Source organism: Apium graveolens, chromosome 7 (assembly GCF_009905375.1).
Source record: "Apium graveolens cultivar Ventura chromosome 7, ASM990537v1, whole genome shotgun sequence".
Classification (NCBI taxonomy): Eukaryota; Viridiplantae; Streptophyta; class Magnoliopsida; order Apiales; family Apiaceae; genus Apium; species Apium graveolens.
This window is the reverse complement of record NC_133653.1, coordinates 268,188,068-268,211,128: the sequence shown is the minus strand read 5'-3', so window position 1 is coordinate 268,211,128 and position 23,061 is coordinate 268,188,068. Positions and strand designations below refer to the sequence as shown.

General features: G+C 33.9%; 2 protein-coding genes across 4 annotated transcripts; both read right to left on the bottom strand.

Annotated features, from left to right (window-relative positions):
* Nucleotides 1-374: 374 nt before the first annotated feature.
* On the bottom strand, nucleotides 375-833 carry LOC141674926 (uncharacterized). Its single transcript, XM_074481626.1, has one exon. It carries the CDS (start codon nucleotides 831-833, stop codon nucleotides 375-377), a length of 459 nt encoding a protein of 152 aa, XP_074337727.1.
* A 4,807-nt stretch (nucleotides 834-5,640) lies between these two features.
* On the bottom strand, nucleotides 5,641-8,149 carry LOC141670485 (beta-amyrin 6-beta-monooxygenase-like). Of its 3 annotated transcripts, none has more exons than XM_074476361.1 (5): nucleotides 7,634-8,149; nucleotides 7,505-7,542; nucleotides 6,480-7,334; nucleotides 6,149-6,336; nucleotides 5,641-6,051 (listed from the first exon to the last, which is right to left on the bottom strand). In XM_074476361.1, exons 3-5 carry the CDS (start codon nucleotides 7,180-7,182, stop codon nucleotides 5,752-5,754), a joined length of 1,191 nt encoding a protein of 396 aa, XP_074332462.1. In that variant the 5' UTR covers nucleotides 7,183-7,334; nucleotides 7,505-7,542; nucleotides 7,634-8,149; the 3' UTR covers nucleotides 5,641-5,751. The 3 variants fall into 3 exon arrangements, with proteins under 3 accessions (XP_074332462.1, XP_074332461.1, XP_074332460.1); XM_074476360.1 differs by having other exon boundaries at nucleotides 7,508-7,542; XM_074476359.1 differs by lacking the exons at nucleotides 7,505-7,542; nucleotides 7,634-8,149 and having other exon boundaries at nucleotides 6,480-7,460.
* Nucleotides 8,150-23,061: the final 14,912 nt, after the last annotated feature.

The following is a 23,061-nucleotide window of genomic DNA, read 5'->3' as shown; positions in this document are numbered from 1 at the left end:
TGGTCAGATTCACCTCCCCTCTTGGCTGTCTTGCCTTTCTCGACTTTCTGCACTCAATCACGAAATGTCCGTAAGAGCTGCAGTTGAAACACTTCACGGTGCTTCGATCACGAACAATGCGATTGTCCTTCACACGGTAGTCACTCCCCCCTGCAGAGTTATTCTTACCACTCTTTCTTAACCATTCCTCTCTGGTCATGAGGAGTTTGCTCTCTTGATTCTCTGCCTTCTGCCACTCTTCTTTCGTCAGAATGAGTTGCTGGTGTCCCTTGCTGCTTTCCTCTTGCCCCTGCAACCTCTTCCATCGTCATGGTCTTTAAGTTCCCAAATTGCTCAAGTGCTGATGCAATGAAGAAACCTGGTTGGCACGGCTCTCAGCAGCTTTTCACTACATAATTTTCTCCAATCACCTCTCCCAGTGATCTGATCTTTGTGACCAAACCAGTGAGTCTCATACAGAAATCATCTATGTGTTCTGAGTCCTTCATCTTCAATGACTCAAACTCCGATTTTAGAGTTTGAGCTTTAGCCTGTTTAACTTTTTCTGCGCCTTGACATAGAGTTTTTATCGCCACCCACGCCTCCTTTGATGTTTTCTTCTCAGCCATCGCCAACAATATTTCATTCGGTATTCCTTGATATATCATGGCTAAGGCTCTTTTATCTGTCTTCTCTTCAGGTACAACCTTGGGATCTTTTGGTTCAATTGCCTCCCATACACCATGCGCCTGCATAAAAATATTCATCTTTGTGTCCCAGACACTGTAATTTGATTTCGTGAGCATTGGATAACTCAATGCCAATGTCCCCTCTTTGCTTCTATTTGTCTCCATCCTAAGTCGAGCGTGTGTCAGAATTTTGAAACTCTGATACCAGATGTTAGTTAAAAGCTAAAATATGTAGAAAACAGAACACTTGTTTTACTGGTATGGAATACGTACTAAGCTGATTGATTACATTCTTAGGAAATAACAAAGCATTTAAACTACTACTAACCATGCTCCTACAAACCAAGTGCATGATCCTACAAAGACTCCACTAGTTTCCTAACAATAGATAACTACCTAGACTAAATCAAACTTGTCAACGTAAACATGTGTAGCTGTCTTATTCGGACTGGACTTAAACAAAATAACCCATAAGACATGTTTAGATTACTAAGGCCCAACATAAACTAATGTCTTTTAACACCAAAGCTGAACTTGCTTCAAATTGCCTTTAGATAGTCCTCTACGTGGCCTGTCACATAGCATGGGTCAATCCCTATGTATTCCTCTCTTCTCATATATAAATACTAATTAGAAAAAAAAACTTATGTGAAAATGAGGATAGACCTAATTTACTAGTAATTTTTCTATTATGCACGTACACATGAGCATTTAATAGTTACTGAAACTTATAATTTCTATTATATACACAGGAGCCCATAATAGTTGGTACTAAAACTTATAATTTTAGTGTATAGATCTTTTATAATAGTGGTGGACGGCAGTACTCATACAAACTTCATCAATTAAATTGACTTAAAAATTATAATTTTGGCGGAATAGAAAAACGGATTTACAAAAATTAAAATAAAATCAAAGCGTGATAAAGGCAAAGGTCTAGGCGTGCAGTAAGCACAATACCAGGACACCAGCCACTCCTAAAGTCCTAGTCAATACTACACTGAACCTGCGTGGGATCTATACTGTTACTATATGATGAGATTGCAGGTAGGGTTTGTTTCATTAAATCTAGGCTAAGTTGTAAATTTGAATGTGATGTATGCTCAATATGATAATACATGAATGTGATATGTTGTACGAGAGTCTTGTCTAAATGCAGTAAAAAATCATAGTGATATATACATATATCTGACATCTGGCGTTTCACCATTAATGATTCATAAATCTTTTAATTAACTAGTCATCGCTGCTATACATTTTTTATGTGCGACCGCATCTTAAAGTTTTGTACATATTACATAGTGCTGGTAGTAGTAGGCTAACAACTTTCCCAGCTCATTTTGGTAGTTATTTAGACGTGGACTATTGTTCCGATTTACGTGCACGTGTACGTTACCTTCGTAGTTAGAGTTTCTTAAGACCACCTTAATAACAAACGGCTAAATTCGACCGGTCAAAAACCCGTCATATATTTACCGGTTTTTTGTAAGGTTTTTTTAATAATTGAACTCAGAAAAATGTTCAAATTTTTAGGTATATTCGATTAATTTTGACCAGTTGAATACAATTATTAAATTTAACCGACCAAATTTAATTGAAGACAGTCAAATTTAATGCGAAAATTATGTGAAAATATTATTATGAATATATTTCATGCAGATTTAAGTTGTATAGTACTGATCTTGTGACAATGTCTCTTTCTCGGGCTTTTGAAGAATTAGTGAGTAACACCATGATTCCTTTTCATGTAAGTTCATATCAAACCTTCAAATTATGAATCATTTTTCTGGGATGTATAATATATTTTAGGTATTATATCATGAGATTTTACAAGAATTAAAACTAGTTTTAGTTTAGATCCTTCCAGCTTTTACATTTGACAAGTACTGATTTGAAATCATATTGATATTGTTTTAAGTTGAGTTGAGTAGTGTTTGGTAGAACAATCTCAGGATGGAGATGGAGCTTGTTGTTACACGAAATTATTATAAAAATAATTAAAATATAATATTATTTTGAGGGATGATATAATCACTTTCTTTAAGAATTCATTTTGCCCCAATTATATAATAATTATTTTTATCGTAGGTAACCCGCAGCCGCTACCCTTCATTTGCGTACTGGGTAAACCCTACGGGCTCAGACAATAGCCTGCAAATCACGTGAACCAAGGTACACCGCATTTAAGCGACAGACTCTGCCTCAGGAGGCATAATCATAAATTCTCCTGTGGGATTCGAACCTGTGACCAAGAGGATAGTTATCCCCTCTTTAGCAAACTGAGCAATAATAAACAAACTGAGCAATAATAATGTGATTCTATTATTTTTAATTTCGGACCCGTGCTTTGCACGGGTTACCAACTAGTATTTTATAAATATTATTTATAAAACTAGTTTTAGATCATAATTTTGCTTTTAGTTGAGTAGTTGAGTTAGCTCTAAGTTAGGGATTGTTATTTGAACTTATATGAACAACACAACTGATTTGCATAAATAATGGAAGTAAAGTCTCGATAGTACTATGCATACATTGTATCCATCTTATATGTATAGTCTAAACTTTCTCCAACCAATGGCAGATAAGTCGAAGCAAGAGCTGGTATAGGTTGGTCTTTGATAGAACTCGAACCGAAATCATATGTCCTCGGTTTTAGAAATTGTAAACCGCAATTACAGGCCGGAATATCATTGGTTCGATATTGGATTCAGAAACTTCAATTCGATTTTATCGGTTCAGTTTTTGTTTAAAAATTGGAAAAAAGAAGAACGATAAAAATGTACCAAGTCAAGTAAATAAAACCTAACTAAAAAAACTATTTTGTCCTTTTTAAAACACTCGGTTTAGTTTAATCAATATGGAGTATTGGAATTTCAAATTGCGGAAATAACAATAACACATTGGTATTTTGATAAAAATTTACAACATATTTAATAATTCTAAATTTCATAAAAATCATATAAACTAAATATCATACATTATTTTATATAAATAATCAGTTCAGTTAGAACCTATAATTGGAGACGAACCCTTAATTAACTTGGTTCAATTCTTTATATTTCAATTTCAGTTTCGGATATGTGGAAGCTCGGGTACTTGAGCACAAAGGCAACAACAGCAGTGCTGGTGGTCTGAGAGCTACCGAAAAGTAAACCGACGATGTAGTCTTATTATCATACTTAAATATGTCTGCATATGGCATCTAAATATGCACAGAAATTTCAACTTTTTGCCCAAAAATTTAGCGGTTAATTCAACTTTTCTCAAAATTTAGGCCCAACGAATTCTTTCATAAGTTAGCATATGGTTTTTATATCTTCAACTGGACTATAAATGATTGAACTTATCAGTAGTAAATAGGAGCATTTATGACGAATCTAGGGTAAAAACTTTGTTGTATATGACCTTTTTGTGTTGTAGTGAAAATGCTCCTGTACAGCGAATTTCAAGATGGGCAAGACAAGCACCTATAGATTTCAGACTCAAGAGTCAAGCATGGGTTTCGCTATCAAATCATTACTATATATGATGAGAGATTACGTATAGGATTGGTGTTATTAAAACTAGCTAGGCTAAGTTGTAAATTTGAATGTGATGTATGCTCAATATGATATATATATTATAGCTTATACGAGAGTTCTTGTCTAAATGCAGTAAGAAATCATAGTGATATATACGACAGCGCTGCTAGTAGTAGTTGTCTAAATAATATGTACATATTATTTAAAAATTACTGCCAAATTTTTTTCCATTAATACGACCTATTATCATATTTTATAAAAATTATTTATAAAACTATAGTTTTAGATCATAATTTTGCTTATAGTTGAGTAGTTGAGTTAGCTCTAAGTTAGGGTTTGTTATTTGAACTTATGAACAACAGAACTGATTTGCATAAATATAGGAAGTACAGGCTCCGCACTATGCATACATTGTATCCGTCTTATGGAAAATACTTGGTGTACGAAACTTGATACAAAATTGTGTATAAAATATCATGTCTTAAGTTTTAACCTGGAATGGACCTAAATAAAACATTCCAGATCAATTTTCATATTATTATGTACAAATTTTTGGTACACAATTGTGTACACCTAGCAGTACTCCCATCTTATATGTATAGTCTAGAGATGCATAAAACTTTCTCCAACCAATGGCGGATAAGCACGAGCATGAGCCGGTATAGGTCCGTTTTTTTAGAACTAGAACCGAAATCATATGTCTTCGGTTTTAAAAATTGTACACGGAAATCAAAGGCCGGATCATTGGTTCAGTTTCAGATTCAAAAATCTCAATTCGGTTTTATTGGTTCGGTTTCTGTTTTAAAAACCAGAAAAAAAGAAGAATTGATTAGTTTAAAGATGAACAGAATGTCCTGCACAGTTCATAATAGACTAATTAGATGACAGGTGCTGAACTACTACAAAATACTAAAAAGCCACATAATTTTTTCATACAAATTTACAACATATTTACTAATTCTAAACTTGATAAAAATCATATAAACTAGATATCTTACATTAATTTATATAAAATAATCAGTTCAGTTGGATCCTATAATTGGAGACGAACCCTTTAACTTGGTTCAGTTCTATATATTTCAGTTTCAGTTTCGGATTGATTTGATTCAGATTAGTTTTGACTGGTTTTTTGCAGGTTTCAGTTTGGTTTCGATTTGAATCAGTTTTTTGCACAGCGCTTCTGGCCAACAGCATGTTTACGGAAACAAGCTTATAGGTAGTGTATGAATGGTCATATTTGTATAAATCTTGTAATTGTATTACTCGGCACCCCCGCTTCGTACGGCTTATCAGTCAACTACTTCAAGATAATAAGCCAGCTAGAAAAAAATAGGTATAACATGTATCATACCTTTGCAGACCTAGCTCGTTATAGATATGTGGAAGCTCGGGTACATGAGCACAAAGGCAACAACACCAGCAGTGCTGGTGCTCTCAGAGCTACCAATAAGTAAACCGAAGATGTGGTCTTATTATGATACTTAATAATTATACATGTGGAAGCTGGTACTTGATATGCATTATCACACACAATGTGCGCACATACATAGATATATTTCCATCTATTTGGTGTGGGAAATTATGCGAAGTGGAAGGCCTTCCTTCGGTACTGGGATGACGTGGAATTTTATCTTCTCGTGGGGATTGATCTTCTCTAATTTGTATTGAGTAACAATGTTATATATAAAAACTAGAATTTCAAGTCGAGCATACTCTTTTCCCGGGCACATTCTAGGTCCTCCACCAAAAGGTACAAAAGTGTAGGGAGCAGGTCCTTTTCCTTCGAATCTGGACGGATTAAATTTTTCTGGATCCGGAAAGTATTCCGGATTCTTGTTTGTTGTATACACTGTCCAAGATACCTACAAATAATTTTTGATAAATTAACTTAAAGTTTCATAGACAAAGATGGAGTAATATGGTAATTAGACCAGATGTGCATAGGTATCTGTTACATACCTTCCATCCCTTTGGAATGGTAAAACCAGCAAACCAAATATCGGCGACAGCCTCCCGGAAGCCACCGTGACCAGGTGGAGTTAGCCTTAATGATTCGCATACAGCATTCCATGTGTACCTCATCTTCTGAATATCTTCCCATGTTAGCAACTCCCCCTCTCTTTTTGATTGTGCAATTTCCACTAGTTCTGTGATATTGTATAATTAATCATATTTAATTATTGAAACTTAATTGTTTGCTCAAAAGCAATTATAATAATAAGTTATGATTTCTTTCTATGATTTAAAGAAATAGTAATTCACGGTGATCACTTCAGATGTTTTAAAGTACCTCTGTAAACCTCATCGTAAATATGAGGAAGTTCAGCAAGATAGCTGAGTATGAAGGTAATAGCAGTGCTGGTGGTCTCATAGCTAGCGAAAAGTAAACCAACAATGTTATTGTAAATCTCCTTATCGCTCATAATCTGTCCATTTTCGTTCTTCACCAGGAGCAATCGAGATAAAAAATCAGTAGACGATGATAACGTTATTTTTCTCTCCATCATTTCTTTTCTCCTGTTGCTAATGATCTTCAAAACCTCCTCTCTGACAATTTTACCCCCCTTAACACCTTTATTAAAGGCAGTACCGGGCATATTGATTGGGACAGAAAACAATCCAGTACTTACAAGTGTTAAGTGCTTGACCAGCCTCGTGAGATGCTCAACATCGACAACATCAATGAACAATCTAAATGCCAAATCTAACGTGTATTTCTTTGCCAGAGGAAGAACCTTTACTACAGGATTACCATGCCATTCAGATTGCATATGCTCTCGTGCCATGGCATCCATCACCGGGATGTACTGTTTTAGTGCATCCGGTTTCAGGATCTCACGCACATAATTATTCATGACAGGAGAAACTTCATCCACAGGAATGTCTATAAACTCGGGGAAAAACAAGACCTTTCTCACGGACACTGGCCACCAGGGGGTGGTCAGTTTGGTGTAAACAAACTTGTTTCCTCGTGCTCCACAAATCACAGCCATTTTTTGCCCAAAAAGGCTAGTTTGAAACACATCATTGGAGTACTTTTTTTGTCTTTCACTGATAAATTTTTGAGGACCTGATAACAAAAATTTAATCGTTTCTCCAACCACTGGCCATCCACATGAACCTGGTGGAACTTTTATGTTTGAACCTGCACAATTTGGTTTTAGCAATACGAGCAAAAGTGACAGAGGAAGAATTATAAGTGAAATACAGAGACATAATATCAAAGTTAGTGCATTCATTGCTATTTATCAATATGTTGTGGTATCAAAATCTGTACAAACAAGAATTATATAGAAGAATTGCCAAAGTCACAACTACCTTATCAATTCATCCCTTGTCGTCGTCTTGACCAGCTGGCATAAGCATTAAGAAGTGTCATATAGCAAAAGCATAAGAGACTTGTTTGATCGAATATTTAAATTTATTAATGATCACCTCACTTACAGTTGAGAGTTGATCTAATATCTCTCTCCAGCTAAACTTAGTAATGGATTCTTACTCCTGATTGTTATAATCACATAGAGATGATGAAGATGATGACGCGGGCACCTTGACATTGCTGTTAATCTATCCTTCAACCTCCACCCTTCACCAAAATAGACTAAAGGATGAATGACCTATTTAAACAATCTATAATTTGGTGAGGAGTGTGCTGACATCTACATCTTGCCAAAATTTTATTTAATGGATAATTTGGATATGCAGTTGAATGAATTTGAAGAATCTAAAAAGGATACACTCTTGGTCTACCCGCATCTGAAGCTCTAACCAAAATGTTTAACACTTGGTCATGGACATGAGATATTATACAGGTTTCTGATGATGGAACTTCATTACAAGCTCTCCGAGAACGGTGCAGATTTGTCACGACAATTTTGTCACGAGAGTGATCAAGCGTTAAGCCTAGGTTTCAGTGTATTCAAGTTTGAGCGGGTATTCTATCTCATAATACTTCTCACACAAACTCTATCATTTTATCTCGCTTGAATATTTCAAAACCTTTCTAACCGGCTGTTTTATCGCTCCTTATATCTTTGATTTTCAAACAGTCTTGTTTAACAAATTTTATCGGTTTAAGTTTGAAAACCTCAAATCGTTACTTCAAAAAATAAACTCATACCTTTCTAGTGGAATCATCAATGAAAGTGATATAGTAGCGAGATCAGCCCAATTACGCAACTGTTGTTTGAAAATATACATCTTTATCAACTAACTCTAACTTTTTAGCCTTAGAGGTCCTCCGTAATTTTACAAAAGTAACACGTTTATACTTTCCAAGAACACATGACTTACATAATCCAACTTTCACATTCTTCAACTCTGGAATCTTCCCCTTCGAAGTTAACAACTTCATACCTTTTTCACTTATATGACCAAGCTTTTGGTGCCACAAAGTTGAAGACTTAATCTCATCAGTAACTGCATCCGATTCATACCTAGATTGTTCAACAATATACAAAATCTCCCTCTTTTCTCCACGAGCAATAACTAGATTCCCCTTTATAACCGTCCGATGTCTGTCTCCGAAAGTAACCCGATACTTTTCCTTATCTAACTGTCCCGCATACATCAACATCTTCTTAAGTTCATGAATGTACTTTACATTGTTGAACGTCCAACTAATTCTCAAAGAGGTTCTGAGATTAATATCTCCCATACCCGCAATATCCAAAGTCTCATCATCAGCAAGACGAACTTTACTAAAATTTTCAACTCTGAAATTTAACATTAAATCCTTATAAGGGGTAGCATGGAATGATGCACCATAATTCATAACCCATGATTCAACCGAACATTGAACACAACAAATCAAAATATCGTCATCCACCACTTCTTCAACTCTATTAGCTGAATTATGCTCTTTACTTTTTCCTTTAGGAACCGTGGGAGCCGTGCACTGATTCCTGAAATGACCCTTCTTCTGACAATTCCAATAAACAATATCCTTACGATCTTTGGAATATCCTCTCTTCCGTGACTTCGATCTTCTACGCCCCTTATTATGCCCCTTTTCGAACTTTCTGTCTCTACTCTCAGCACTCAACAAGGAACCTGACGAATCTCCTGAATTTCTCCTACGAATATCTTCTTCAAGAATCATATCTCGAACTCCATCAAAAGTCATCTTACCGCTCCCAGATGAATAACTTATAGCAGTGACAAATCCTGACCAACTGTGTGGTAATGATGATGTCAACAATAAGGCCGGTACTTCATCATCGAATTTAATAACCACCGATACCAATCTTGCTAGGATAGAATTAAATTCGTTCACATGATTAGCAACAAAATCGCCTTCATTCAATCTTGTGGCAACTAACAAGCGAATTAAATACACCTTATTTGGAACAAACGGCTTCTCATAATATTTGACAGAGTCTTAATCAAACCATAAGTTGTCATTTTCTTGACGATATTGTAAGCAACGTTCTTCGCCAAAGTCAACTTGACAACCCACAGAGCCTGCCTGTCCAAAAGCTTTCAGTCTTCATCCTTCATTGAAGTTGGTTTCTTATTTTCTAGCGGTTCTTGTTATTTTTTCTTATACAAATAATCTTCAATTTTCATCTTTCAAAACCCATAATCTTTCCCATCAAATTTGTCGATCTTTACCTTCCCGTCTTCTACCACCTCTCCCACTTGCCTGAAAACCTAGGGTGTTGATACCAGTTGTTGAGTATACAACAACGAAAGTAAAACCCAAAGAGAATAAATAAGAACAAGAAAATAAAACGACAATCGCACAAGACAAAGATTTACGTGGTTTGGAAATTTCTACTCCACAAACCGCACTAATTTTGTATTGATTTCTCATAATTTGTTGTATTATAATTTTACATTTGCATGAGAATTATAGAAAAATAAAACTAGGCCTAATTGGTGTCACGGAGATGAGAACTTGTGAAGTTACGTGGCTTTTCGGCTTGCTTAAAGACTTGGATTTCAAAATAATGCCATCTACTCAACTAGAATGGACAACAAAGCAGTTTTAGCAATTGCTGCTAACTCATTCAAACCCGAGCGCACGGGGTTTGTGGAAATTGATAGCCACTTTCTGCACATCAAATCAACAAAGACCAAAAATAAACCCTCATTAGTATAAGTGGTTGATCTTCTTACTGGAGTCCTACCAGTCCAACACACTGCACCTCCACCTCCACCTTGAAGGGGGAGTATTTAAGGACCATATGGCAAATTATAATCCAGCCAATTGTTATTCTCTTTTGTCTGCTAGTTAGCATTTGTTCAAGGCAGGCCAATCAATGATAAACATAGAGATCTCTTGCTCCTCTGATAACTTTCTTCATTCATGATTCATCGCAGTGCATGAATTTTATAAACTCATCAGAGTTATAAGGACCCTGTCGAATAAACACTACAATCATTATCAAATTTTGTATCAATGGCCTTATAACGTGATACTATTCACAGTGTCTTTACGGTGATTATGTTAAAAAACAACAATCACCTCATCAGATTCTAAATAACAAGACTTCAATTATAAATAAGTCATCGGCTATCCTTAAATTATACTGGCGATTTGAGTGACATTGTTTAATTAATAATATTTATCAACCTAATTAAGAATAAAATTCATATTTGTTTTACATTGCAAATATATTACACGTGTAGAAAACCACCGGTAATGTCTTATTGTCTATTTATTACATATAGAAACTAGAACTTGATCTGCATGATCATACACATACGTGTGTATTTATTACGGTAATGTCTTATTGTCTATTTCACTCTCGATGTAAGATTTTCTTACGATTAAGATATTTTTTACTCGATTGCATATATGTGTGTATGTGTATGTATTTTTTGTGTTTATATATATGATTTGAAATTAATTATATATTTTTTGTGTTTGTTAAAGTATTATTCTCACATAAATTGATGTGTTTCACTTCAAATCAAACTTCATTGATTTTTCAGTTTTATGTAAAGTTTTGCATGTTAAACATTCGTCGGTTATGTCAATTTGTTTAATATAGGTTAAAGTCATAATTTTGGGTGTTTCGTCGGTTTGTTTACTCCTTTTAGAAGTATAAATGTATTTTTAGGGGTTTGCTCTCGTTAACACATAAAACTACTCGAAATGGATAATTCTCACTTAAATTGAAGTTCATATGATTTTTCAGTTTTCATGTAAAATTTTGCATGCAAAAGATTCGTCGGTTTTGTCAATTTATTGAATATATGTATAAGTATAAATTTTAGGGTTTTTTTTGGTTTGTTTACGTTTAGGTAGAAGTATAAATGTATTTTTAGGGTTAATTTGTAGGGTTTGCTCTTGTAAACATGATCCGTACTCGAAAATGGATAAATATTGCACTTTATATGTGAGTTTGGAACTTTAATTTGTTGTATATATAGATTAAGTTGATTTAATGGTTTAATTTGCGTAATTAAATAATGCTCTAATTAGTTATGTTTATTTTTATCGTTAATTTGTGAAATGGATACGTTTATATTCATTTTATATGCATTTTATGTGATTTTAAATGTTTTTTTATGTAATGTGATTTACTAATGCAAGTCGTTTCATCGATTTGTTTGTTTTCATATTGGCTAATATATTTTTATTATTTATTTTAGGATCTTTTTGCTTGGATGTTGACATTGGTTATGATAAGTCTTGTGGTGTTGGCGATGACGAGAAAAGGGAAGGGGAAAGACAAGGAGCCGGAAAAAGATAAGGGGAAGGCAAAGGCCAAGGGAAAGGACAGAGTCGCGAGTAAGAAGGGCAAGGGCAAGGGTGCAAAGGGAAAATGAGGGAATTTGCATTTGCAGGATGAGCCGACGGATTCGGATTCGGACCCGAATGATCCGACTCGGCACATGACAAATGCGGAGGAGCGAGAATGGAGAGGAAGGCGACCTCGATCACATTCGAGTGGCATATATGGAGAGAAACCACCATTGAAGCCATATCGCATTGATATCTTTGATGGACAGTAAGTTAAAAAGTTTTTAAATTGCATTATTCCTATATGTTTATATTTTTTGTTCTGTTCAATATTGTTATGTGAATTGTTAATGTTTGTTGTTTTCTTTTCTTTAAATTTAGTATTGAAGATGATACTGCTAAGAAAACGCTTTTGGCTATAATTCGGGAGAAGTGGCCTCTTGGGCGTTACACTTATACCGATATCGAAGAACGTCACCCGGGTTGGTTGAATGCAAGAGTCGAGGAGTTTCAAGTAAGTTAATTTTTTTTTAATTGTCATTTATTTTTTGATTTTATGATGCATTTATCCTCGTTTTCTTTTTTTTTTTGCAATTTTAGAAATATTATAGGCATCTTAAGGGGCAAAGCCGTTCAAAGGCCCGAAAAATTGTGGAAGATCACATTAAAGTGACAATAAAAAGGACTTTGAACGAGCTTAAGAAGAGGGTGAAGCGAAAAGCAAGGGAGGAGGGCGTGAGCAAGTTGTCTTTGAAGCCGCCTTATTGGTCCGTTCCTTCACTACGCCATAGATGGCCTACAGCAACACCCAAAAAATATTACAACAGGCCTAAAAAATGTTACCATAGCCACCCAAAAGACCTAAGGTAACATAAAATTAATTTTTTTTTCGAGTTACCTTTGGCCCCTAAGGTAACATTTCCTTTGCCCTGGTGTAACATGGGCTTTTGTGTTATAATAGATACTGAAGGTAACATCAATGTATGTCTATAGTATCACACTATGTATGTTATCTTTGCATTTTGAATTTGCAAAAAAATGGGGCCCATATTGGGGCCCACTTGTGGGGGGCCATATTGGGGCCCACAGGTGGCCCCCATTTTTTTATAATGATTTGTATTATATTAATTTGACAGAATTTGTTTGTAAATTGAACATATATACCATTAACTTGTTTTTCATATGTAAAAAGCAATATTACATGAAATTCTGCTATTCGAAATCGACAATCCGAAAATATCATTACTTACCACAAAATGTATTACATCCAAATTCCAAACCAACTCAAACATTTAAACCATCAAATGTCTAAAACTACGACAACAACAATTATTTTAACTAAACAAAATAGTCCAGGTTCTCTACTAAACATTAGAAAAAAAGATAAACTTAATAAAATAGTAATACTAGAAACTCTTCACATTCTCCTACAAGATCTGGAGCTTTAAAATTTAAGAACTGGTGTTGGTTTCATTTCTGAACGTTAATCTGACGCCTTCTTCAAATTTCATAGGAGAATAGCCTATCATTTGAATTAGTTTGCTGATGTCCATTGATATGTCAGCAGGGGACTTGACATCGCGATCAACCTGAAAAGTAAAGACTTAAATATCATATATGTAGGGAGCAGAGGAAATCGATATCCAATTAGGTGAGTGTGATTGATTGAATGTTGCGTGCTTTCTGGAAAGGGCACAACTCGCACAAATGATTAAACAGAAGTGTAAACAATGTTACGATGACTAAGAAAGTAACTTTTGATTCAGGGTTCAGTATTAGGGCTCTACCTTCAAACTGAATGCACGTTATAACCCATCCCTTAACACATAACAAATATAAGATGAATTCGTTTTAAGATACTGCACAACTTAGTATGTACAAGCCTACACAACATGAAACAACTTCACCTACACCAGTATATTCAAATTCAAAAAACTCATAAGTCGTTGTAGACACTGGATAATCAAATTAAAAAAACTCATAAATCGTGGTAAATACCAGATAGTCACTTACTTCCTGAACTCCATAATTGCGGATATCAATCCCAACTTTCATCACAATGTTGTACACTTGTTTGTAAGTCAGCCACATGTAACTTCCATGCTACATGTAAAATAAAAGTAATCTTACTGTTACTTAAGAAAATGTAATGTAAAGAGAGGAAGTGAGGACAATACTAGTTAAACTGTATATATAATGCTTTGGAAAATGAGTGATTAATATAACTTAAAAATGGACATCATGCACCAGACGCCAATAGCCTATTCTATAAATTAAGAAATTAAGTCACAGTGAGGATCTAGACAGATGCTGGGCGAAAAGCTAGAGTTGTAAGTTTTACCAAATTTTGGACTAAAACAAAATTAAACTAACCCAACTTAACCCGTTACCTATATAGACACTTCTTACCTGTCTTTCATTAAAAGATACCTATTCATGTTAATTACTGAGCAACAAACAAATCCAAAAGTATGATAATTTCTAAACCAAAATACCCACCATCATACAAAACTACTCAATTCAAATCCTCCCCTCCAAAGCACATACATATACACTTGATACTTCTACAAGTACCAAATCCAGCTAATATACAGCAAACAGAAACCAAACCAACACAAAAACACACTCAAAACCAATCAAGCTTACGAGTTTACAAACACAAAAATCACTCAAAACTAGTCAAGGTTACGAATTAACAAATATAAAAAATTCACTCAACATTTGATACTAGTAAAAAAAACTTCCAAATTTATGAATATAACAAACACAATCCAGACTAAATTTCATTCAACGCTAGTAAATCTTCCAAATTTCCGAATATAACAAACACAACACACACAAAATTTCATTCAACACAAGGAAAACATCCAAATTTACGAATATAACAAACAGTAAAACAGAAACATACACTTAAAACTAGTAAAACTTACAATCTCCCGGTGACCAAGCATTCGATTATTAGGATTATTTTCACCCTTTACAAATGAAAGTGCACTGCTCAGCCGAAATATAATACACTGAAGTTGTGGAACAGATAAACTACTCCCGTTTCGAGATTCTAATAACTACACACTCCGAAATACAACACAATACAAAATGTAAATATCCAGGTCTTACTAAATTCAAACTTATGAAACTCCAAATAAAACTAAAAATTTAAAATCCAAATTACAGAAGCCCTAAAATCAAAGAGAAACATGAATTACCTGAAATTTAAGCGAAGAAATCGAGTCATATGAACTGAAAACAAGAAACCCCTAATTGGAAGAGCCCTTTCCAAACTATATTGAAAAACCCTAATTTGAAGAAGAAAATTTACTTTAGATGAAGAGATTTACAGAGAGGCTATGTATGAGAGAGAGATTTAAGAGAGAGAGAAAGAGTTTTAGGAAGAGTACAAGAGAGGGAGAAGAGGAAGAGAGTGTAATGACGAGATAAAAAGTGGGTTGGGCGGCTTTCATCCAAAAAAAGGGCGCTCCGTTTGAAATTTTTTACAAATTTTACCCGCTTTTAAAAATTTCAAGTCTCCAGAAAAATTATACAATTTGTAATTTATAATTGTAGTAAATAATATTGAAAACATTATTTTAGGACAAAATTAGCTATGTATTTTGTTACTTACATAAATTTGTATATTTACATTTTAATTTTTATTTTTAAAATTATGTACATCAATGCTCGTATCAGAATGAAAGAGAATTATAATATTTTAATTTTTTATTACTTTTAAAATTTTATATTAAAATTTTAAAATTTTGACTTTTCTAAAATTTTACCCAAGTCAGTCCAAAAAACTACCGCTTCTCCAAAAGTTTTGAGCCTACTTTAGTCCGCCTTATCGAGAGCCCATCATTGATAATTTTTTTATTAAACTTTTAAGTTTAAATAGTGTTCAAATTTTTTAATAATAAAAAATTATCAGTTACTAATTAGTACAGTTTACAAAATTTAACAAAAATAATTTATTTTATCAATCTTAGCTAATATTAAAATTACTGCTTAATTATGTTATAATTGATTATCTTTGAAGTCAAATAATTATATAAATTTAATTGTTTGTAAAATGTTACTTTTTTATCCATTAACATCCTATTATAACATAAGTTTCGACATGTTACCGTATGTAACACTTTGAAGCTATAGTAACCTGTTACGAAGGCTATCGTAACATCAAAAACACTAGGTTGCGGTAGGCTAAGATGAGCATACCTAAGGTAACATAATTTTGTAACACGCGTGATTAAACCATTGCGATAGGCCATCTATGGCGTAGTGGTTTTTGGAAGGACCTTTTGGAGTATTGGGTGAAGAACGAAGGACACTTGCACTGGTCATCGGTTGGATCCACCAACCGATAACAAGTTGAAAGATTGCATAGTGTCGATGCAAGGTCATTCAATAAAGTTCGGGAGGTAATATTATTATATTCCATCACACACACATACATACACGTTCACCATATTTAATATAATCAACTAATTATTAGGACATGCTAATATAAGTTGTTTAATATTTTGAAAGGTAATGACGAACAAGAACAAGAAAAAGCCGACGAGGGGATAAATATCATAGGAATGTTGGATCCGATCCAGAAAATCCCGTCTACACTACACCGGCCGCCATGCGTATTGCGGTAATTTTTATGTACTTTTATGACCATTTTATGTGATTTTAAATGCATCATTAATACGTGAATTTATATGTATTTTCATGTGATTTTAAATGCATTTTTATGTTTTTTATATTCATTTTTATGTGATTTTAAATGCATATTTAATAAGTGAATTTATATGTATTTTCATGTGATTTTATATGCATTTTTATGTGATTTTAAATGCATCTTTAATATGTGATTTTATATGTATTTAATGTGATCTTAAATGCATTTTTATGTGATTTTAAATACACCTTTAATATGTGATTTTATATGTATTTTAATGTGATTTTAAATGCATTTTAATGTGATTTTATATGCATATTTAATATGTGATTTTATATGTATTTTAATGTGATTTTATATGTATTTTAATGTGATTTTAAATGCATTTTTAATGTGATTTTATATGCATTTTTATGTGATTTTAAATGAGGGTTAATATGTGATTTTATATGTATATATGTGATTTTAAATGCATTTTTATATGTGGTTTTATATGCATTTTTATGTGATTTTAAATGCATCCTTAATATGTGATTTTATATGTATTTATGTGATTTTAAATGCATTTTTATATGTGATTTTATATGCATTTTTATGTGATTTTAAATGCATCCTTAATATGTGATTTTATATGTATTTATGTGATTTTAAATGTATTTTTATATGTGATTTTATATGTATTTTTATTTGATTTTTAATGCATCGTGAACTGTTTTAAATGAACTTGTGGGAACGATATGCCACCATTCTCGAGCGCATGCCCGTGGAGGTTACACAAACGGGTGATCAGGATGAGCCGTGGGATTGGTGGATGGAAACGTTGGAGGTCCACCAAGGTACAAAGCCGAAAAAGAATTATGTGGTGGGGTTCCCCAATGCTCGGGCCACCGATCTCTTGCCTACACTTGCTACCCGGTTCCGAGATTCCACACGGAATGAAGCCGGCTCATCCTCATCCGCTCCGAGACAACGTGAAGTCATCCCCAACAATGTATATCTTGCCATCGTGAGGAATGTGCTTACAGAGATCCGTGCTAATCCAAATCGGTTTGCTCGCCAACTTTCCGATGCGAAAATAGCTACATTCACACGTACCGCTCTCGAGGCCTCAGATCCATCCTCCGATCCTAGCCAAATGTTGCAATGGAATAACCTTATCGGTGGCGAGATCATGCATATCGTGGGCTCCTTGATTAAAGATATCGTCCAAAAGACGGAAGCTCGTGTTGCAGGAGTATAATTTTTGACCTTCTTGTTTATTTATTGTTTTCATTCACATGTAAATTTTGTTTCTTCTTTTTAACTAGTTTAATTAAACTTGTGTATCTAGGAAAACAATCGGCGTGCTATGGAAGTCGATAAGGATTACACGTCTGAGGATAAGACCTCCGATGATGAGGACTTTGATGATGGCGGCGGTGATGGCGGCGGATCGTCCGATGTTGATTTGTCGGATTAGTTTATATTGATCGGTTTTAAGACTACTGTAATTTGATGGTTATGGGATGTAAAATAATACGTTGTGATGGTTTGATACTTTGTCGGTTATTTAGGATTGCTTATAATGATGTAATGATACGGTTTAATCCTCCAGTTATGGGAGTTCGTGAATGTTTGCTTTGGATTTAATTACTATGGTTTAATTATTAAATTTGCTAGTTTTTGCGAATGATTTTGAGTAGTATAGTTTAATGATTATCATTGTTATTTGTTTTTTTTGTTTGGTTGTGATTGTATTGGATTTGTGTATTGATTTGGTTTGGTATCCAGGGGCTGCAGAAAAACCTGCAATTTTTTTTTTAAAATCAGACCTTAAAATCGACCGACAATAGGCATAATCGACCACTTTTGACCATTACAAAATCCAGAAAACCGAGCGTCAGGTGACATAACCGACCACCTTCTTCATAAAACCGACCGTCTTCTTTAGAGGGTGGTCGGTTTTAGGACGGTCGGTTATGACATTTAAGTTAGCTTCTGAAATAAAATCGACCGATGCGCACACTTTGACCACGGTCGGTTATGAGTTCCAGTCAACATTTTAAAAATAGACATAACCAACCACCTGCGGTCGGTTATGACTCAGTGACGTGGCGACACGTGTGCACACGTGTTACCACGTGTTTACAGTGACCCCACACTTTATTAAAATGCCCAGGCACTTATCCGACCACTGTGTTGGTCAGTTATGAGGGTTAAACCCGACCAATAATCATAACCGACCAGGTTGAAACCGACCACGTCCTAAACGACCGTTTTTGATTTAACCGACCGTTTTGCCTCTTAAACGACCGTTTTTGACAGTCAGTTTTGTCCTGTTTTCTTGTATTGATTAGTGACGGTTTTTTAATTTTTATTTTAATAAGTTTGTAGCTGAGTAGGACTCTATATATATATATATATATTACTATTTAAGATGCTCAATGTTGTACGATACTGAATAAAATTTAAAATTTCAGGATGGGCAAAACATACTTTCGACCGGATCTCGTTCCCTCGGAGAAGCGTGAGCTGTAAGATGAAATCATTACCATATATGATGAATTACTTATCGGGTTAGTGTTATTAAAACAAGGCTAAATAGCGAATTTGAATGAGATATATGCTCAATATGATAATACATGAATCCGATATGTTATTGGAGTGTTCTTGTTATATGCGGTGAGAAATCATAGTGACAGGTACATATATCTGTCGTTAATTATCGATAACTCAGAAATCTTAGTGTTATGGCATGTAATGCTTTCTCCCTGATTAATTTATTATAATGTAGCAGCGTTGCTGTAAATCTTGTATTGGCTGTTTTATTCAAAGTTTTGTACATATTACATATTGTGCAAGTAGTAGTAGTCTCAATAACTGTTGCAAGCTCGCCTTATTTTTGGTAGTTACTTGGACCACCTTTGTGGGCATGTTTGGAGGTCTACATTATTATCGCTTTTTTATTAGTTTCCCTTAAAATTACATATAGTGAATGTTTTTAAGCTTGAGAAGTGAAATTTTTGTCAAATAGTATTATTAAACATTATTCATGCAAATTAAATTGTATACAAGTATTGATGTTATTATATTCTCTAATAAAATGTTAACCATAAAATTGATTATTAATTTATTTTCTGTTAAAAGTGATCGATCAAAGAAACTAAACTCCTTGATATTATTTTTATGATAGTTACATCCATAAAATTGTTCAATTGAACACTTAAATATTCTAAATTTGATACTAACTAATAGATTTATTTTATAACAATTATTGATTCTATTTTCCCTAGTGTGTAACAACTACTTCATAAATTAAGTTAATAAATTAGTATCAAATTAAATAAATATTTAATAAAAAAATATAATAAATTAGTTTAATTTGTAATAAAAACTACATAAATTCAAAATAATTAATCTTGTAAATTAGCAAAGGGCTCCCTAAGTGGGAATGAAGTTATAACCCCACACAGTGTGTACCAAAATAATTACACAATTACAAAAAACATCGTCATATGAAATATATCGATACGCATTATAACGTTTTGTTAAATCATAATTATGAAGCAATCTACATTATTGTATGACAAAGTATGTAAGGCAAATAAGACATTCTTTTGGTACATTGTTTGGGCGGCCACATTTTAGGGAAAGGCCCGCTCAATTTTTGGATGGGCTGCTCGGGAGAATAAGAGATTAAAACTAACATTTTCATTTTCATTTTCATTTTCACTCTCCTCGTGGTCTGCTCTTATACATAACTCTAGTTATTTTTTTCTTTTTTTTCTAATACTAGTTTATTAAACTGCATTTCGCTTAGGCCTTTTACACATTTTTTAAAATTGAATAAATAAAAAAATATTGGATTTTCGGTTTCATATTGGTCTAAGTTGGGAGATAAATTATCTCCTTTTTTTTGAACTCTTTTAAGATTTTCTTGCCATCAAAACTTTTGATTTCAATAAAATGTAGTTGCGTTTCACAGCGGCCTTATGTTTGCGTCTTACTCCCGACATCCATTAATTTAATTGACATGCATGTTACGTGCGTGTTTATGATCAAGTTAAATAATGAATATCAAAATTTTCCTACAAATCAAATAATAATCTTAATTTACTGAACATAAGTACCTTAAAGTGAATAATAAGACCAGACCTGGACTTGCAAGCGAAACAAAAATCACAAAATAAAAGAAAAATTCACAACTTAAATCATATCATACGATAAAAAATAATCAGGAAATTAAGAGTTTAATTGAGAAACAACAAACATATTTATACGTATTGTTGACGGAGGAATCTGATAACAACAAAATTTGAGGTTCGTTGCCGAAATGAAGATTTACGATGCTCATTCTTCATCGGAAAAGTAAGCAGTGTGCGGTATTTGTGTATTAATCGGTGGCTGAGATTGATTAGGGTTAGTGCTGACCCTTTTTTAGCTCTCAACTTCCAACCCCTTTTAAGGTGCCTACGTAACCGTTGTACAGGGATCAAACCTGAAGTAATTGTCGGGGAACAAGAAATCTAATGGGCTTAGACTTCTTATTCCAAGGCCCGGTAGAAATTTTTTCAGAATCCATCTTCCGCTAGCTTTAGTAATTAATGTCCAACTATGAAGCCCAACTGCGAAGCCCTAAGACTCGTTTGTAATCGTAGGATTTCACGGATGATGCATCTCCCTGCGCAAGGATAACGCTCCACAATAGCTATCTCCCTTGATTTACGAACAAAGGTATAACTACGATTTATCCCAAATAACGGACACATCCTTGGTCTCCGAATAATGATAACCCACTAGATAGCAAGACATGTGATACCAAGCTCTTGGATGCAAAGTGTAGGATGACTCCAAAGTTCTCTAACAAATACACCCATTGAATACAATAACATAGCTCCCAAATCACATACCAATATTAACCCAAGAAGGACACTCGTTAAATACGGGAGGATACCTTTAAACATCAAGCATACCCCTAGCGGCATTCAAGTTTTTCACGAACATCCTCTTCCTTGACCAACTCAGAAAGAGAAATTTTCATAAAGTGCCTGCAACAAATATATTAGTAGAAATATCCTTCATTGTTCTTCCCATGTTTTCATTGTCCTCGGATTGTCCTTGTTTTCCTTGTCCTGAGGTGAAGAGAATCCCAACTATCCAAATGAATCCAAAACCATGCATCTTCATAGATTAGGACACGTCCTCACATTTTGGAATGCACACACTTCTTCTTACCTTAAAATCCAACACTCACATAACCCATATCTTGTATTTCACCTAATAAAGGCGCGTCCTACTCCCGGGCGCGCATCTTCCCCTCGTGCATTACGGCCTAAAATCTAATCCTTCAATATTTTGTCCAATTTGATTCCAATCCATTCATATTTGACCCGAAATAATCCATTACCAAATTTTGGCTATAACACTTAGGCATACAAAGATATATGAAAAGATGGAATAATGTGGCTAACCATTGTTGTAGCTGATGTCGATATGTATAAACTATTCCCGAACAATAAATCCCTTATTTTCTAATCTTATATTTTTATGTATTGATTCATAAAAATGACTTTATAATTATTTTTTGAATTATTGTGTAAAATATAAAATAATTAAATATATGGAGTAGTAAACAATACAATTTTGATCAAATATTTTATCAAGGTGTTTTCTTTGTGTCAATATTCACAGTGCAAACTCATAATAATTATGTTTGAAAGGAACACCTGGACATATGTAAAAATATTTTTTCATGAGAATTGTTGAAATAATATACTTCAGTTGTTGTAATAACCATGTTGTAATTTCATATATTGTCTATAATTTCCTAGTTGTTATTAATGTTTAAATAAATAACTTAGTAGCACTTGTCAGATTGTAATTATTTAGTAGTTATTATTGATTTTAGGAGGAAGTTATAGGAAGTTCCTTATCTTTAGATTATGAGTATGCACACTACAGGAAAACAGGACAAAATTGACCACACATAACCGACCGACCATGATTTAGATCAAATATAACCGACCACCAAGTTGGTCGGTTATATGAAGGGATAAATGATGCAATTTTGATGATGTGGCAGAGCTAAAATCGACCACAACTGAATACGACGTAGTTTTGCTGATGCGGCACAACTAAAACCGACCACGTTGATGTGGTCGGTTAAAACCCTAGTTGGAGGCCTTTAAAACCGACCAACCGCTTCGGTCGGTTATAGGTAAAAATATAAAATTAATAAGAATTTGTATCAACAGAACCAATGACTATTCATGATTCCATAATTGAATCAATTCCATATGGGTTCCAAATTAGAGGAATTTTTTGTTATGGTAAAACTTCGTTTGAAACGCTGTGGTAGAAAGCAACGTGCGACTTGAAGGATATGATCCGATGTGGATTTTTATTCTTATATCCGCCATCTTTTCTATGAATATAAAGTATAAAAAATGTACCCGTTATATACAGAACAATGTCGTTTTACTGCATTTTTTATAACCGACCGTCGTCGGTCGGTTTAAAGCTATTTGTTTTTTGTGTTAT